We start from the raw sequence: 20,304 nt of genomic DNA on the forward strand, positions 1-20,304 counted from the left end.
TTTGTACAGGACTAGAGTTGGCTAGAAAACTTCTGCCTGATATGAGAATGAACCTAAAGTAGGCATGCATGCTAGGAATTGAGAGAGTTCACAAATACAACATTACACAAAGTAGGGAAAACTTTTACAAAGGTTCATATTACTCAGGCATTTTTCATTTGCTTATCTAGGTTCTATTTCGTGGAATGCCCTTCTACATTCTTTGCCAAGAAGACTCCAATTTATGCTCCAGGAGCCCAACACAATGGATCTTGATGAAAGTATACACACCTATCTTATTCAAGGTCTTGTCACAGTACTAAGTACAATTCTACCATATCAGATTCTCTATGAGGTATCCCTTCTTGCTACACTATTCCTTTGAGCTCCTACCACACACTGCTGCCCAAGTAAGATCTATTAACATAAAGGAACTCCATGTGGAAGAGTCTATGATAGTTTTGCTAAAAAGCATGAGTCTCAGACCTTGGATCTTGAATTAAAGTTTATCATGAATCAACTTGGAGGATATTATATCATGTGAAATAAATTAGAGAGAAATACACATACCATATGATCTCATTTATAAGTGAAATAATTATTTTGTAAAATGCTTACATATAACTTCAAAAACAATTCTGATTAGGGAAAAATGAAACAAAGACAACAAATATAAGTGTCTGTGTATGTGTGCACGTGGGGGACTGCAAGATTAGAGGTTTCTCCATTAAAGTGTTCATCAATTGTTGAATGGACAATGACACCGAATCAGAATGATTTCTCATTTGTGCCAATGTAAGGACATTTCTCACAAATAGTTGTATATTAGATGTGATTTAGTAGAAGTTGAGAATATACAAGGGATGACTAGAGGTTTGGGCATGGAAGAAGATGGGGAAAGGTTAATACTAGGCTACAGTTTCAGCTATATGTGCACAAGAAACTCTGACATTTCTACACTGAGGGTGACTGCAGATAATGGCATCTAATTGTAAACTTCAGAAAGGGGAAATGACTTTACAAGACTATTATTTTTACTATAAAGAAATGATAACCAGGGAGATAGATAGTTCTGAGGATTATTTGTTTTATAGGGACTAACTATAGTTAGTATGTATGTATAATTGATTTTTAGCATATGTAAACTGTACAAAGAAAATGGTTTCAGTCAGGCATTTCCATACATGCATAAATAGGTATAATCATATTAATTCTTACTTTCTTATCTCCCTCCTCTTTCCCATTTTCTCTTTCCTCTTTCTTATCAATATATGCTTAAACATTTTGATAGCAGATGTTTGGTTTGGTTCTATTGAGACAAAGTTTCACACTATCTTCTAGGTTTTCCTGGAATACACTATATAGCCCAAGCTGTTTTTATACTAATGACAATCTTCCTGCTTCAGGCTCTTGAATACTGGGAGTATAAATATTAGTTACTCGGCTCGGATGTGAGAGTGGGAATTTAAAGGTTCTTCCTGTCATTCCTGTCTCTGTCTCTCCCTTTTATTGACTATTGTCAGGAATGTGTGTGCTAACCCACTTGATTGTGGTAAGTCATTTCACAAGCTGTGCATATACTAAACAACCACTGTGATAATTTTAGCTCCATGCAGTTTTATTTTTCACTTATATCTCAACAAGAGAGAAGGGTAAAAGCAAAAGAACAATCAACTTTAAAATCCATGACATTAGTTTAGGGAGGGGTATTATTCTACAATCAGCACTTAAGCTAAAGTTGTTTTAAAGAGAGAAGGAATAGAATAAGGTCATGAAATATTCATTGCAAATGGAGGTTCAGGAAAACCAATAACTGTCAAGGGTGGCTTTTAGTCCATAAAATAGAGGTCGTTATTTTACAACAAACATATGGGATAACTTTGTTTTATAGAGATAAGGAAGTAAAATATGGTCATGAAATATTCATTGCAATGCAGGTTCAGGACATCCAATCACTGTTGATGATGGTTTTCTTAGTCCTTAAGGAAGAGGTCTGCCATTCTTATATAAAGCATTTGAATTACACACTTACTTTCTATCCACCCATGGAAACAACATATTGTAATAGCACATGTTGCTGTTTTTCAAGATAACCTCAAACCCATTGGTTCAAGTAATCTTCCTGTCTCATCTTTCCAAATATTAAGAACTAAAAGTGCATAAAATAATCTCTATCTACACAATTGGCATTTATTGGTGATTTCTCTCATCCTTCCTATAATGTGCATGTGATTCACAGCTTGTTTTTATTACAGCAATACCCTAGCTTAAGTTTCTAGTTCCTTCTCTTCTAAATATTTGGTAATACAGGCAGAGAATGTTGTATTTTCCCCTGAATGTAGTGGAGGGAGGTTTGGTATTGGGTTACTCACCACTAGGGGTAATTTCTGCAGTCTGGTGAGTGTAACCTGGAAGATATGGAGAAGAGGTATTGGTGAGGTATTGTGAGAATAGCTTAACAACCTGGGACCATATAGGTATTAAGTTACAAACAAGTTCCTTTCCAGATGAAGCAATAAGTTACTCTACCATCACAGTTTCTTACTAGTTTATTAGCTCCCACCTGTTAATTACCATTTGTGGACAAACATATCTAGAGGTGGTGTACCAATCCAGCCCAAACTGGTTTTAGATGCATGAGTGTACTTTTAGAGACAATACTCTATTTACCACCTTATGCCTATACATGAATGTACATGGATATGATTAAAATAAAATGCACCATTAGAAAGTACAACCACAGTGAGCAAAGGTTTATACGACCTACATATAAGTCAAAACAGGAAGCCAGTTGCCACTCACACCTAGCAAACAATTCATCTTTATCAAGGACCTGCAGAAAGGAGCCTTGAGACAGTGACTCAAGGTTTTTAAACAAATCTAACTTCAGTTTACCACTTTTTTGCAGTTTATCTGGTATGAATATTTTGCTTTGCTTTTGAATTAAAGCTCCTGCTACCTAATTCCTACTTAATTATTTGTATGTGCCTTTCATTTCTTTGGAAAAATACTAAGGATCTGGATACAATAAGATCAGACAGACACCACCAGTGACTTTGGCAGGTATAGAAGAAAATTAAAGGATGCTTAGAGATACTCCACAGCAAATCACAGACCACACTAACCATTGACATAGAGACTATGCTGGTCCAACATGTAGCTGCCAAGCTGGGTGACTCCTTGGGTGAGCTGAGTCAGCTTTGTAAACAACTCCTGAGTGTCAAGCTCAGGATGTTCAGGGCTATGGTGGTAGGAACAGATAGCATTCACCCCAGTGGCTGTTCCATTCTTCTTAGGCCTGAAGAGAAAGGGATATATAGACATTATGGAGAGATCCTAACAGATAAATCTTCCAAAGAAGGAAGATCAACCAAAAGAGTCACAATAAAGGATGATCATTACTGGGAAATGGACAAAAACTCAAATTACCTGAGGGAAGTCAGTCTGCAATGTGAATAGAGGGATTCATTCTGGACCAAGGGTCTAACCTGAGAAGAAAATGGAAGGGAAGAGGTAGTAGAAGAGGGAATAGGTCTTATCAAACTGGGAGTTATCAATATGAGCTCTTACCAGATACTGCAGGATCCTCTCAGTGGAATTGAATGTAGCTGAGCCAGTACTCATGTCTGCTGAGTATGGGAGGTTGGAGATGGTGAAATTGAGTGTGAAGGTCTTCAAATATCCCATGGCTATGGGAAGAAAATAACCACAGCATATAGTTTGCCTGGGATTATTCTGTACTCCTGTAGCCATCAAGTCACCTTCCTTCCCATAGCATGATCATTTACAATGTACTCATCCAGGGAAGAACCTAACAGTTCCTCATCTCCATGTCACACCAAGTATCTTTTCTGAATGTTCTTCACATGTGTTCTCTCTGTTTCACCATTGCATCTAAGAATTATCTTCTCTTTCCCATGTTAACACCTCAAGATACTTATTGGATGTTTTGTCTAAAGGATGTTATTTATGCATACAAGTAGAAAAACTTTTATAGAATAGAAATCTTACTAAGACTGCTTGGACTCTCAGATTAGTCATGACTGTTTTGAACTTGCAATATCAAATTGGTTTTTTTTTTTTTGTAGTTTTTTTATTGTTTCTTTTTTTTTTTTTTATTAACTTGAGTATTTCTTATTTACATTTCGAGTGTTATTCCCTTCCCCGGTTTCCGGGCAAACATCCCCCTAATCCCTCGTCCCCTTCTTTATGGGTGTTCCCCTCCCCATCCTCCCCCCATTGCCGCCCTCCCCCAACAATCTAGTTCACTGGGGGGTTCCAGTCTTTAGCAGGACCCAGGGCTTCCCTTCCATTGGTGCTCTTACTAGGATATTCATTGCTACCTGCGAGGTCAGAGTCCAGGGTCAGTCCATGTATAGTCTTTAGGTAGTGGCTTAGTCCCTGGAAGCTCTGGTTGCTTGGCATTGTTGTACATATGGGGTCTCAAGCCCCTTCAAGCTCTTCCAGTTCTTTCTCTGATTCCTTCAACGGGGGTCCCGTTCTCAGTTCAGTGGTTTGCTGCTGGCATTCACCTCTGTATTTGCTGTATTCTGGCTGTGTCTCTCAGGAGCGATCTACATCTGTGGTTTTGTTTTAAACATTCAAATGTATATATGTATATGCATATATATGTATATGCATATGTGCAGATATGGGGGTCAGGGATTGACACCAAATATCTTTCTTGATTTCTCTCAACTTTATATATTGCGGCAGGGTATCTTATTGAAACTAGAGTTTACACTATTGACAAAACTAGCTTGTCAGCTTTGACAAGGTCCTCTTTCTTGTCTTTCCAAATTCTGGGATTACAGACAGACTACCATGTTGGGATGTTAACTCTCTTCATTATGTTTGTATTGGATGCACTTTAACCACTGAGCAATCTCTCTAGTCCTAAGATGAATCTTCTTTTTTTTTTTCATTCAAACTTCTTTTTAATTTATTTTCTAATGATCTTTTTAATCATTAGTTACTTATCCATTCCACAACCACCAGCATGTCCCTCTGAGTCCTGAATGAGACAGCTACAGTGGGAGCTCAGCTTTCTTGTTTCCATTTCTTGATTCTATCAACACATTTTGTCACTGTAGGCCATTGAGCCTTCAATGATAGAGTACTCCAAGCAAAAACTTCATGACTTATTTACCTGGTTCACTCCTACTCACTTTGATAGACTCAGTTCAAGTGGAACTTTCTCCAAAAAGGCATTCCCTCTTTATATTTTGCTATGCGACTCTTCTCCCACTAAAATTCCTCACTGTATTGTAACTGTTAGCTCAGAGTCTGGTGGTTGCACCAAGGGAGTCCTCTGATTGAATTGCCAGATTTACTTTTGTTATTATAATAATGGACTTGACCCTAGGATTTTCATATCCTAGCTTTTTGCTGTCTTCTGGAAAATAAATAGTGAAGATGTGGAATAAAAATCTCATCTAGCATATGAAAAAAAGAGCTCTAACATACGCATTGTGGGTTCTCCCTGCACAAATGTTGATGGAGAAGGCAGGATGGTGGTAGGTGACTCTGCAGCTGAGGAAAGATTATCATTAAGATGGATAGAGACCTCACATAATTGAAAAACCTTCCAACAGTGCTCCAGTCATGAAAATCATTTCTGGGTGGATAATACATAAGAATAAAGGAAGAGTGATTGACTGAACTAATGGGGAACAAGTCTGTGAATAAAATTCATCCAAGATAGTGACAATGGACAGTAGTAGAGGATAAGCAAATGCACCAGGTAAACTGCAAGTGAAAAAATGTAGAAGAGATAAATGAATGAGTAGAAGGATGATAGACAAATGGATAATCCAAACAAATTCATGAATAAAAATAAAGAGTGATGAAAGGGAGATAAAATCCAAAGAATAGGTAAATATATGAACATGATGATAGATGGGAATATGGGTACACACATATGATGTGTGTATGTGTGTGTGTGTGTGTGTGTGTGTGTGTGTGTGATGGATGAATGGAGAAGACAGGTGGGTGGATATATGGATAGATGGATGGATGGATGGGTGTGTGAGTGGATGAATGGTTATAGAGAATAAGGAAGGTTGAAGGGCACAAATACTAAGAAGATAACTGGACATCTGGACATTGTATGTAGGTTGATGGATAGATAGACTGACAGATTTATAGATAAATGGTTAGGCATATGCGTTAGGGGATATATATATATACATATATATATATAATATATGAGTAGGTACATAGATGAGAGGATAAGATGATCGATAGGTAAATGGCTGGATGGGTGGACAGATATAGAGATGAAGAAAAGACAGAAAGAAATAATTTCAAATACACATACAGATAGAAAACAGATTTGTAGATAGATGGACAAAGTGACAGTGTATAGATGGGTGGTTATTTTTCCAGCTGGATAGCTAATCAGGTAGATATATCCATGTGTTGGTAGATAGAGAAAGAAAACAAAGAATCAGTTAATAAAAGATAAATAGGCAAATGGATATAAATATTGGTAGATGGATGCAGGAAGTGAAAATGGATTAAAAGAGATAAACAATAGAAGGAAAAACAGAAGGAATCAAAGTAATACATGAACGTGAACAAAATGGATAGGAGGATGGACAAGTAGTTTTGTGGATAGATGGATAGATAGATGGAAATATAGCATTTGAGGATGAATGAGTAGATAATAATAATAACAATAATAATAATAATAATAATAATAATAATAATAATAATAATAATAATAATAATAAAGATAGAGAAATGGACAACTGAAAAAGAGAATGTAATTTTTTTTTTTTTACCAAAACCACTTAAGTAGCCAGCAGAATTTTCAACTTGATAATGAAACTTCTACTAGGGGACAATTATCTGTATTAGTAGACATAAACTACTGTTTTTACCTGAACTCAGCCCCATAATGCTATAGACAAAGCTTCTATAAACATCTTTCTTCAACCAGTAAGAGTGAAGAAAAATCAGGAATCTTAACACATGGCCCGAAATTCCAAGAAGAGGCCAAGGAAAGCACATATTCCACTATTATTTCTTGCTCCTCTCAAGAAATTGGCTTATACTTAGGTTAAGTTTTTTAGAAATGAAGAGAAATGTATAGACTAGCACCTACATAGGACAAATTGATACATACCTGTATAAAGTTCTTCTGTACTGTGGTCATTATGACCTATAACACAAAAGGCACTCATAAGAGGAGGGAGCAGCACGGTGTCACACACCTTGCCTTGGTACATGTGGGACAAATTTGGATGCTTGTTTATTCATATTATTCAGCATCTAATCCTGTTCTATGATCTGACATAAATGTCATTGTGAAGAATTTATTGCCATTTCAGTCAGATCCAATATATTCTTACCACCTCTATAGCCCCTTCTTAAAAAGATGAACTTCTGAGATATATTGTTATACCTCACTCTCCATTTTGCATATTCACTTACCCTATCATCTTCCCTTCTACTCTTCCTCTATCTACTCATCTAATTGATATTTATTGAGTACTTTCTCTATGTTGTTAGTCCATTTCCATTTGAATAATAAAATGCTAAAACAAGTATGGACCTCACTATAGTTTACACTGGAACAAAATGCCTATTTAACTTATTTTCCTCAGTGCCAAGCTTAATGTTTGGCTTACATGTTTGGTGCTATCGAGTAGACAATATAATCAAGCATATAAATCATGTACTTTATGAGGGATAAAACCCTATATTTATCTTGTGATTTCCAAAGCATAGTGACCAAATGAAAACTCAAATCATCAAATCTCAAATTAGAAATAAACTTGTTGGAAACTCACATTTCTGTGTCTTTAGTTCTTATTGTTATAATGATAATAATAATAATAAAAAAGATAAGAAACCAAACACTTTGGATTAGAGGACACAGAGAAATCTGAAACTAAACTGGAAACCCATTCACTGGAGGCTACTAGGGGAAAAAACCTAATTAATTATTTTACCAATTAATTATTGGCATTAGACCATGTGTATTCCTATACCAAGTGGACAGGTAAGGTATGCTTACTAGTGCAGTTATAACATGACCATTATGGATAACCAACAACTTGCAGAATGATTTTAGCTTTGTTTTAATTCAGGTACTGTATTTAAACCTCCCCCAAATACCTATGTTGGGAAGGTCATAAACACTATAGGAAACTTCGTTGTTCACAAAAACAAAAACAAGAAGAAGAAAAAACCCAAAACCAAGCTTTCCTAAGCTCAGTGGAATATAAGACATGGAATCAAACTTCCATTTTCAGCCTCAATCATATAAGATTTTCTTTGTATGAAAATATTTTAAGATATTCTTTGTACTAAGAGATAGTTCAGACCAAAATAATGCAGATTCATTGTGTTGAAAATAACTTAATGTTGAGTAATCAGGCATAAAGAGGACATTTGTACTATTGAATCTAAAGTTCAGGGAAATTTACATGTATAAGAAAGTATATGAATATAATTGCAACCACTCTGTAAATCAGTCTGGAAGTTCCTCAGAGAATTGGACATAGTACTACATGAGGATCTAGCTCTACCACTTCTGTTTATATACCCAAAGGATACTCCAAAATATCACTAGGACACATGCTCCACTATGTTCATAGCAGTCTTATTTATAATAGCAAGAAGCTGGAAAGAACCCAGATATCCTTCAACAGAGGAATGGATGCAGAAAACGTCATACATTTATACAATGTAGTACTATTCAACTATTAAAAACAATCACTTCATGAAATTCTTAGGGAAATGGATGGAACTAGAAAACAACATCCTGAGTGAGGTAACCCAGTCACAAAAGAACACACATGGTATGCACTCACTGTTAAGTAGGTATTAGCCCAAAAGCTTGGAATACCCAAGATACAATCCACAGACTGCATAAAGCTCAAGGAGTTGGAATACCAAAGTATGGATGCTTCAGTCCCCCTTAAAAGGGAGAACAAAATATTCACAGGAGGAAATACAGAGCCTAAGTGTGATGGACTGAGGGAAAGGTCATTGAGAGATGGCCCCAACTGGTGATCCATCCCATATACTGTCACCAAACCCAAACAATATTTTGGATGCCAAGAAGTGCATGCTAACGGGAACCTAATATAGCTGTTTTCTGAGAAGCTTTGCCAGAGCATGAGAAATACAGAGTCAGATGCTCTCGACCAACCATTGGACTGAAAACGGGCCCCCAGTGGTGGAGTTAGAAAAAAGACTGAAGGAGCTTAAGGAATTTTCAATCCCATAGGGAGAACACCAGTCAACCTAGGAGACCCCCCCAGAGCTCCCAAACTACCAACAAAAGACTACACATGGCTCTAGCCACGTATGTAGACGAGGATGGCCTTATTGGGCATCAATGAGAGGAGAAGCACTTGGCCCTGTTAAGGGTCAATTTCCCCATTTAGCGGAATGCCAGGGTGGGGAGATGAGAGGGAGTGGTTGGGGGTTGGGGGAACACTTGCATAGAGGCTGGGGGAATGGGGAAGAAATTAGACAATTCCAAAGGGGAAGTCGGGAAAGGGGATAACATTTGAAATGTAAGTAAAATATTCAATAAAAAAATTAAAAAAGAATGCCTGAGGATATCTTGTACCAAACCACAGAGCTTACTCACCATTGATATATAGACTATTCTTGTCCAATGAGTAGTTGCCGAGCTGAGTGAATCCATGAGTTAGATTGTTCATCTCTAAGTACAGCCCTTGGATATCCATCTCAGGATGTGCAGGATCACGGTGGTAGGTACACATGACATCCACACCAGTGGCTGTTCCATTCTTCTTAGACCTAGGAAGAGAAGGTCTAGAGACTTTAGAAATGTTATAATGTAGATTAGAACTAGAAGGGAGTAAAAGGAATGAAAATGGTAATAATAATCACTGGAAATTCCTAGCAAATGGACAGAAAATGAACTCACCTAAGGGAATCCAGTCTGCAACTTGAGTTGAAGGAGCCATTTTGGAACAAGTGACCAAGCTATGGAGAAGGAAGGAAGAGGGGAAGGATAACAGGTGTTGGATAAAGTGGTAATATGAGATTTGTATCCCCTAGGCTCCTGGGACAAGGTTCTCACCAGTTGCTGCACAATGCTCTCAGTTGAGCTGAACATAGCTGAGCCATCGCTCATATTTGATGAATACGGAAGATTGGATATAGTAAAGTTGATTGTAAGGATCTTGAGATGATGCTCTATAATTATGGGAAGAATAGATGTAGGAAGAAATGAGAATTTATATGATACCAGAGTAAAATCCTTTTTTTATCATCTTGTTTTTCTCTTCTACTCACACCACATTTTACAGTGTCCAATCAGGTCAGAACCTACACAATTTCTTAACTTCATACCACACTGACACCCTTTTCTGAATCTTCTTCACAATAATTCTCTTTTCTACTGCAGTCTATGTCTTATCTTCTTATGACCAGAATATTTTTCCTGCAGAGTTATTGTCTAAAGATATTCTATATATGGAGCACTAGGAGAGGCTTCTGGAATTAAAATTCTCATAGGATGGATTATGGTTCATTACTATCAATAGTTCTATGTGTACTTTCAGTGTCAAGTACAACTTAAAAGATTTTGTACTTGTGACTAATATTGATTGTCAAATAGTCATACTTGGGAAGAAGAACTGAAGAATTTCTTCCATCAGATTGGCCAGTGGGCATATCTATGGTGCATTTCCTTGGTTGCTATTTGATGTAGAAGACCAAATCAACTACAGGCAGCACCATGCCTAGGTATGTAGGCTTGGATTATGCAATAAACACAACCAATATGAACCTGCCAGCAAGGTAGTAAGCATTCTTTTCCCATGATATGCTTTTGGATCTCTCTGTAGGTTTCAGCCCTGAGTTCCCACTTAGTTTTCCTTAAGTACAGACTGTGACATGTCTAATAAATTCAACTTTCACAAGTTGCTTTAGATTAGGTTTATAACAGCAACAGAATATAAACTAAATCAATATTCAGGTACTCTTCTACTGACTTTCAGTCTCATTTACTCATGTATTCTGAATCTACCACTATGATCCTTTAAGTGCTGAGCATGACATATAAAGGTTATACCGGGAGTTGAGCATTATGTTTCATTTAAATAAAATTTCTCCCTATTTTTTCATTCACTATATTGTTACTGGTCACTGAGCCCTCATATTAAAATCTTTACTTCCAGAAATACATCATGTCTCATTTATTTGCATCACTCCTATTCATCCCAAGAGAATCAGTTTAGGAGGAATTTTCCTAAAAAAGCCTTTCCCTTTCTCCATTATATTATATATCTGTTACCACCACCACAAACATTGTATTGTAGTGGTCTATTAGTTTCACAAGCCTATTGGTTACATATAGGCAAGTATCTGATTGAATTGTTAGTCTGATCTTTATGCATATGAAGATGGCCCTGAGACTAGGATCTTCACATCCTGGTTTCCTAGCTCTATCTGAATGTCAGATGGTGGAAATGTGAAACAGGGGCTCTAATCAAAGGTGACCAGGCAGTATGATCCCAAGATACCTGTGGTAGGTTCTGGATGCAAAGATGTAGATGGAGAAGGTTGCAGAGTAGTGGCTGGCTCAGGAGCTGTGAAAAGGATTATCATTGCTGAACATTTCATGTTCCACTTATCTTTGATTGTTGATACTCATTCTGAGAGATTCAGTCCAGGGAGGATTTTTTTTTCAGAAAGACTTCCCTTTTCTACATACAACAAAGACTGTCCATAGTGAGTGAAAATTTTGGTTAAAGGCAGAAACACCATTCATAAGTGAACTAAGAACAAGACTGGAGTGATTGTGAAGGTGAAAGTGTGAGCAAGTAAATTAATGGAATTAATGCAAATATTGAGATTAGTGATCACCATAAAGAATGAGTACAGAACATAGTTGGGTTAAGAAGATAGAACATTGAAAGAATAAATAGATGAATGCAAGAAAGGATACATAAAAGGAAAGTCAACAGAGTTCAAGAAGAATCAAATCAAAGATAATTGGAGAGACAGAAGAAAGGAGAGAATAAATTAAATTATATATCTTTCATTGTATTTATCCATCCATCTACCCATCCTTCAATTGTCCTGTCCATTCTTTTGTATTTCCTTTGTTTCCTCTGTCTCTGTCTCTTTATTATATTCATTCACTCATAAACCTTTCATTTATAAACCATATCACTGTCCATCTGTCATTTCATCTCTATTTCTTTTTTCTTTATCCATTTATATGTACATCCTCCTGTCCTTTCATTTGTGACACACCTCTCTATATATCTATACATCAGCTACAACCTATTATCCTCTGTACTTTCAGGTATATGTAAACCTATTTCTTATGTCTGCTTGCCTGCACAGCATTCATTTTTTATCTTTATGTATTGTGAGTTCACATACCAATCCACTCATTCAGGTATCCATGTATACAGTGCTTATTTTCTCATCTATATAACTATCCATATGTTCAATACTTTCATCGACCAATTCATATATCTATGCTATAATCTGTCCATTGAATCATGCACACACACACACACACACACACACACACACACACACACTTGTTTACCCATCATCAAGTTCATTAAAAATTATGGCACAACTCTAAATAGAGAATTCTCACAAAGTTATCTATAAATGGTGAAGAAATATATTTTCCCCAATTATCAGGGGGAAAAATATAAATGACTAAGATCCAAAAAACAAAACAAAAAAACAAACAAACAAACAAACAAATAATGAAAGCTGGCATTGGATATGATGCAAGAGTAACAATTATTCTCTTTTAGTGGTAGTGAAACCACTGAAGAAATAAGTGTGGATTTTCCTACAAATACTGAAAATAGATCTATTGTAAGAATCAGTGTATTCTTAGGAACATATTTAAAGGAGACTATATGCTACTCTTGAGGAGCATGCTGCTCTATTCACAATATCTAGAAAATTAAAACCATTTTGATGCTTATCAGCTGATGGATAGATAACAATATATGGTACATTTTTACAATATTATTGATCTGGTAAGTATAATACAATTATCACAATCTCTGAGTTTATGTGTATCAGTCCTATTATATCTGGAAGACATTACTTCCTAGGAGTCATCTTCAATTGTCCGGACTATACAAGTTCAAACCAGACAAAAATTATAGCACTGAGAAGGGGAAGTGGACATAAAGTTCCACTTCTAAGCAAAAAACTATCTTTAACTGATAACTGCTAGAAAGGGGAAATTAATTTTCTCCAGTGGAGTGCACTGTGTATGCTGATTCCTGCCAGAGCAGCATTTATACCTAAAAATAGTTGGACAACACAAAATAGATTTCTTTTTGTTCATTTGTTTTTACTATGGTATATGATATTTGTTTAATTCTCTTTTGTTTTGAATTTTTTGTCTTATTGTTTGTTTTGATTTACATTTTGAGGGTTATTTCAAGGGAAAGAAAAAATAGAGGAAAGAGAGAGGAACATGAATTTGGGTGAGTAGGAAACTGGGGAGGATCTGAGCAAAATTGGAGGAGAAGTAGATAAGATAAAAATAAATTACATAAAAGTTTAAATAAAATTTATATAATTAAGAAATGTGGAGGTAAATGGATAGAGCTGGAAAGAATTTTTAGTGAAATAATTTGAAGCCAGATAGATGAACAGCATATTTTTCTATTATTTGTGAATGTTAGCTTTGAATTTTTAGATTATATATTTTATTTGATAGAATATGATGATATTTAAGGTTGAAAAGGAATACTTGAAAAGGAAGTATGAAACGGAAGAGGAGTTAGTGTAACTAGGTAGAGGGAACATAAAGGGAGGAATATTTAACATTAAGAGTATTCCAAAAAAGCCAGATGGAACTTTCATATTATAGAATCTTCCTAAAATATGTTCATATACACATATAAAGTATCTAAAAGGAGTAATTATATATTGGGATGAAAAATACCCCAATAGACATAACATGATGGCAAATCAAAGCCCAGCTCCAGTAGTAGATGATTCTTTTTGTGATTGTTGGCAAATGATGTTTCATATGCTCCCAAATATTACTGGACATTAACAACCCTTTTGGTTATTCTATAGAACTTGTTGATTAGACCTGTATTGCTTAAGAGGACTCACATTTGAGTCATAGCACATAGAGAAATAAATTTAGTGCTCAGCCAAAAGATTTATCCCTTCTGGCCAGTGTTCAGAGGACTGGAAAGTGTTATGCATGCTGGTGGAAGAAGAATCACCAATCTTATTCAATTGTTCACTCTGTGAACTACAACAATGACTAGCCTGGAAAGACATGTCCAGTGATGGAATGGTAACACAAATTCAGTGTATAAGACTTTCAAGAAACTAATACAAATTAGAAAAAAAATAAGAGAGAGTAGGCATTTTTAGTCAAAACATTTAAATAGTCTTTAAAATTTTCAGCTTGATAATTTAGCCTCTGAAATTGGCACTTTGTTTTAGGAAACACAAATTACACAGTTCCCATCTAAACTAAGCTCCACAATTATGTAGGGTACACCTTTACAAATATAGTTATCCCAGGAAGAAGAGTTGAGAAATTGCAGAAATCTAACATGAGAGCTTCGGTTTCAAGAAGAGACTAGTAGCTTCCCTTGAGACTTTGACCTCCATGAAAAGATTGACTTGTGTTTGGGACAATTTTCCTTTAGAAATGGGAAGAAAAGTATGGACTCAGGTTGGGATAAATTGATACATACTTGTAGAAGATTCTTCTGGATGAGTTTCACTATAGCCTAGAAAATAAAGGCCATGTAAGAGGAAGGGGGAATCAATGGAAGGGATAGAGGCTACTTTGATCTATATAGTATCACACGATCCTTCTATATATACTGAACATTTGTTCATGTTATAAGACCTGACTTAAGTCATCCAGAAGACTTTTCTGGTATTTCAACTATACCTATCTCTTCTCATATATTTAACATGCTCCTGACAGGTAGTTATAAAACATAATTTTCATAACTCACTTCCAAAATAATACATATCGATATATGTCATAATTTCCCTTCTCTTCTTCCATTACATATTCTTTCAGAAGGCACTTATTGAGCCTTTATTATGTGTAGTATTCCATTTTAATTTGAGGTATACAGTATAGAAAAAAAGTAAAAAAATGAAAATGTTTTCCCCCAATGCAGTTAGTACAGAAAAATTTACTTTTTCTTTGCATTAGGCATAATGTATGATTTATGCAAAAGCTTAATATAAAATAAAAAGAGGATGCAAATTTTACACAAATCATTGCAAGTAAAATAGATTGGATATAAGAAGCAGTATGGAGTTGATATCCATGGGAGACCTTAATTTTCTGAGATGAAAGTGAAAAGGTATAATGACAAAGGTGAGGTAAGAGGGAGGGAGTGGGAGGAGAGGAAAGAGGGGAAGCTGTGATTGGAATATAAAATAAATAGATAAATTAACTAATATAGAAAAATGAAGAGCATCATGCCAATATTTAGAGCAGTGGAAACTCAGTATAAGAACATGTAAGTCCTTTTTCAATTCTGTGCTTTGCTTTTATAAACTTTGGAATAATGTAGATACATAATATCTTCTTGCCCAGTGCATGGCATATTATTGTGAAAATGTCTTGACAATTGACAGGACCTAGAATCATCAAGCAAACTGGCAATTGTTTGGATATATCTGCAAACAAGATTGTATATCTGGTTATTTAGGGTGCAAAAACCAAGTGTAAGTAAGCACTTGGTGGGTTTCATGGACACTGGGATATATTACTATATTCAACAAGACATAGAAAGGAACTTTAGCAAATGCATTTATATTCATACATTTGATGACTTTGTACACAATATGGCCTTATATCTCTACCTCCTAACCAGGTTACTAGGTTGGTCTTCTTGAATTCTTGAAGTAAGATACTAAAAACATTGAGTCAACTGGTCTAGACATTACTATCAAAACTATTGCTAGATATAGAAAATTAAAAGATACCATGGGGATATGCCATAGACCATACTCACCATTGACCTGTAGACTTTCATTGTCCAGTGTATAGTTGCCTAGCTGGGTGATTCCATATGTAAAATGACTCAGCTCTGTGTACAGTTCCTGGGTGTCAATCCCAGGGTTTGCAGGATCATGAAAGTAGGTGCAGATAGCTTCCACAGCAGTAGCTGTTCCATTTTTCTCAGGCCTAAAATGAGAGGATTATAGACTTTAGAAAGGTTGCAATGTAAATAAGAACCAGAATGGGGAAGGAACAAGCATAGGGTTACAATAATAGATTTTTGGAAAATGGACAGAAGTGGACTCACCTCAGAGAATCCAGTCTGCAACTGGAGTTGAAAGAGACATTACAGAGCAAGGGTTCAAGCTGAGGAGGAAAATAAGGGAAATAAAATTTGGATAGAGTGGGTAAATGGGATTGCCAAACAGAAGCCACTGGAATGAGGGTCTCACCAGGTGCTTCAGAACAGTCTCAGTGGAGTTGAACACAGCTGAGTCATTGTTCATATGTGCTGAATACGGAAGATTGGAAATAGTTAAGCTGACTGTTACAGTCTTCAAATGGTGCCCCACAACTAAAAGACATAAGAAGATGTATTATTAAGGAGTTATGTGGGACCACACTGAAATCCCATCTTGTGTCTCATCACCTAACGATGTACTCCCCCAAGTTACACCATTAATATTTCATCTTCATGTCATACCCATTCACATATCTGAATATTCCTAACATACTTTGGGTATACTTCCTTATCATAATCATATTTTAAATTATCCAAGCTATCTATCACCCTACAAGACACATGAGATGTACTGTCTAAAGGGTATTTTCTATGCGGAACTTCAGAGGAGTGTGCTGGTAAGAAAATATGACTGAGACTACGCCATCACTTCTACAATTCACAGATTTTGTGTAGATTCAGAGTCTGGGTTGAGTGTATTGATTTGTCTTTCAAAGCCCTTTTCAGTCTGGTTTCTTACGACTTTTTGGGGCTAATTATTCATCAATCTGGATCTACCATCAAGTATTTATGGAGTCTTGACTAGAAATGCAAGGCTGTATTAGGAGATGAACTTTATGCTCTGTGAGAGCCAAATTTCGGTCAATTCTCACAATATATTATGCTTTGCTAGGTCAATAAGCCCCCCATTGTTGGGATCATTTCCAGCAAAACATTATGTTTTAGTTATCTGGATCACTCCTACTCATAATGAGAGATTCACATTATGTTGAAACCAGTTTTCACTAAAAGGCATCTAGGGTAATTCCCTTATTCTTATTTACTCATGTGAGTTGTTCCATGCCCACATCCATTGCTGTAGATGTACCTCACTGTAAGAGGTATGTAAATGGTCTGGTCACCTGAGTTATCTTGAAATTTTTGTGGTTGCATATGAGGCCTCAAGCATTTGCCTCACTGACTGAATTTTTAATAGGGTTATTTGCTACTGTAATATTTTTGTCTGTTGATAGTTTCCAATGGCTATGGCACCAATTTAAGTTCTTCAGTAATATTCCATAAACTTATGTCCATTCCTCTGTTGGAAAGTAGATCTTCCATATAGACAGGGTGTTAGGTGTTGAGGTAAGAGATAAGGGATCATATAAATATATAAATAGGTCTGTTAGTACCTGTAGTGGATTCTGTTTGCACAAATGTTGATGAAGAAGTGAGCAGAGTAGTGGCTGTGTCAGGATCTGTAGAAAGAAATGTCAGGGATGGACAAATCCACATGTAGTTAGAGATGCCAATGCAGCAGTAGTCCAAGGTAGATAAAAAACATTGTAGGTAGATAATACACAAAAGAAATTGAAATCAAAATGGTTGATGGTAGTGCTAAAAAACCCGTGAGTGAAGTTAACTCAGGTAATGAAAGTGGTTGGCTGGAGAAAGGCTGATAATAGAGAACAAATAAATTGGAAGACACTAATGATATTGCTACAAAGATAAGTAGAAAGAAGAATGGATAGATGAAGCATCAACTCATAATTTAAGAAGTGGAGAGAAGAAAAGAAGGGTAAAACATGAAATGAGCATGATGAATGGTAGGATGAATTTACAAATGGATAGTTGAGTTTTAAGGTAAGTATATGGGTATGTGAATAGGTAGGTAGATATTAGTGGATGGGCAGGATAGTAAATAAGTTGATGATTGAATGGTAGATGTATAGACAAATGCATAAGTGATGAATGCATGGATATATGTACATAAGGCTAGGTAGATGCACAAACAAAAGAGAGAGAAAAAAACAGCACACAGAGGAAGCCCAGCTCCCAGTTGATCTAACACTCCCAGGAAGAGAAGATCACAAGAAAGGCCATAACATCTATGCCAACACCTGCTCCAACACCCAGAATAACTGAGTCCCCCAGGATCCAAGGATGCAGTACCATTCTCCAGTCAGGGGCACAGGTCCCTTCCAATCTGAACCAGTGCCCTTAGCAGAACTTGTACACAGGCACTGCACCCATTCCCACAACAACCAGAGGTAGCCGTACTCCTAGGTGCTCTAACAAATGCAGGATCAGAGGTGTTCTGAAATGCCTAGGATCACAGGATCACAGAAGAAGCTCAAATTCCAGGAGATCAGACACAACCAGGATCTTAGGATCACAGGATCCCAGAATCATAGGATCACATAGACAGCTAGACTCTGAGGAATTCTGACACAACCAGGATCATAGGAGGAACAGGCTGCATCCAGAGACAGCTAACTCTAGAGATAACCAGATAAAGAAAGGAAAACATAAGAACATAAGTAACAGAAACCAAGGATACTTGACATTATCAGTACCCAGTTCTTCCACTACAGCAAATCCTGGATACCCTGGATCTAAAATTGGAAATAGAAACCATAAAGAAATCATAAAGATAGACAACTTTGGATATAGATCACATAGGAAGGATACCTGGAGACATAGAAGCATTACCAACAGAGTACAAGAGATAAAAGAGAGACTCTCAGGTGCAGAAGATACCATAGAAAACATTGACAAAACAGTCGAAGAAAATGCAAAATGCAAAAAGCTCCTGACCCAAAACATCCAGGAAATGCTGGACCCAATGAGAAGACCAAATGTGAGGATAAGGGGTAAAGAAGAGAACGAAGATTCCCAACTTAAAGGGCCAGTAAATATCTTCAACAAAATTATAGAAGAAAACTTCCCTAACCTGAAGAGATAACCATTAATATACAAGAAGCCTACAGAATTCCAAATAGACTGGATCAGAAAGGAAACTCCTTCTATCAAATAATAATCAAAACATCAAATGCACAATACAAAGAAAGAATATTAGAAGCAGTAAAGGAAAAATGTCAAGTAGTATATAAAGGCAGAACTATCAGAATTACACCAGACATCTCAACAGAGACTATGAGAAGCAGAAGATTCTGGGCAGATGTCATACAGACCCCAGGAAAACACAAATGCCAGCTCAGTTTACTATATTCAGAAAAACTCTCAATTAACATAGATATAGAAACCAAGATATTCCATGACAAAACCAAATTTACACAATATCTTCAAACAAATCCAGCCCTACAAAGATAATAGATGGAAAATTCCAACACATGGAGGGAAGCTACACCCTAGAAAAATCAAGAAGGTAATCTTTTTGCAAGAAGCCCAAAAAAATAGCTACACAAACATAACTCCACCTCTAACAATGAAAATAACAGAAAGAAATGATCACTTTTAATTATTATCTCTTAACATCAATGGACTCAATTCCACAATAGAAAGACATAGACTAACTGACTGGATACATATAGATGACCCAGCATTTTGCTTACAGGAAACGCACCTCAGTGACAAAGATAGAAACTACCTCAGAGTAAAAGGCTGGAAAACAATTTTCCAAGCAATGGGTTCCAAGAAATAAGCAGGAGTGTCCATTCTAATAGCAAATAAAATAGACTTCAAAAAAGACAATAAAGATCACTTTGTACTCATCAAAGGAAAAATCTACCAAGATGAGCATTCAATTCTGAATACCTCTGCTCCAAATGCAAGAGCACCCACATTCATAAAAGAAATTTTACTAAAGATCAAAGCACACATAACACCTCACATAATAATAGTCAGAGATGTCAACAGCCCATTCTCAGCAATGGACAGATCATGGAAACAGAAACTAAACACAGACACAGAGAAACCAACAGAAGTGGATTTAACAGATATGCATAGAGTATTTGATTCTAAAACAAAAAAATATACCTTCTTCTCAGCACCTAATGCTACCTTCTCCAAAATTGACCATAAAATTGGTCACAAAACAGGCCTCAGCAGAAACAAGAAGACTGCAATTATCCCATGCATCCTATCAGATCATCATCTAAGTGTT

General features: G+C 36.2%; 1 protein-coding gene across 1 annotated transcript in view; it reads right to left on the minus strand.

Moving 5' to 3' along the window:
• The window catches only part of Muc16 (mucin 16, cell surface associated), a 169,043-nt gene that overhangs the window by 23,085 nt on the left and 125,654 nt on the right, over positions 1 to 20,304 (minus strand). The window contains 15 exon segments of the mRNA XM_032910221.1: positions 2,352 to 2,387; positions 3,105 to 3,277; positions 3,409 to 3,467; positions 3,550 to 3,668; positions 5,446 to 5,511; positions 7,109 to 7,144; positions 9,590 to 9,762; positions 9,893 to 9,951; positions 10,049 to 10,164; positions 11,496 to 11,561; positions 14,685 to 14,720; positions 15,972 to 16,144; positions 16,266 to 16,324; positions 16,411 to 16,532; positions 17,591 to 17,656. Coding sequence (XP_032766112.1) covers positions 2,352 to 2,387; positions 3,105 to 3,277; positions 3,409 to 3,467; positions 3,550 to 3,668; positions 5,446 to 5,511; positions 7,109 to 7,144; positions 9,590 to 9,762; positions 9,893 to 9,951; positions 10,049 to 10,164; positions 11,496 to 11,561; positions 14,685 to 14,720; positions 15,972 to 16,144; positions 16,266 to 16,324; positions 16,411 to 16,532; positions 17,591 to 17,656 — 1,359 coding nt within the window.

Source organism: Rattus rattus, chromosome 8, assembly GCF_011064425.1.
Source record: "Rattus rattus isolate New Zealand chromosome 8, Rrattus_CSIRO_v1, whole genome shotgun sequence".
Lineage (NCBI taxonomy): Eukaryota > Metazoa > Chordata > Mammalia > Rodentia > Muridae > Rattus > Rattus rattus.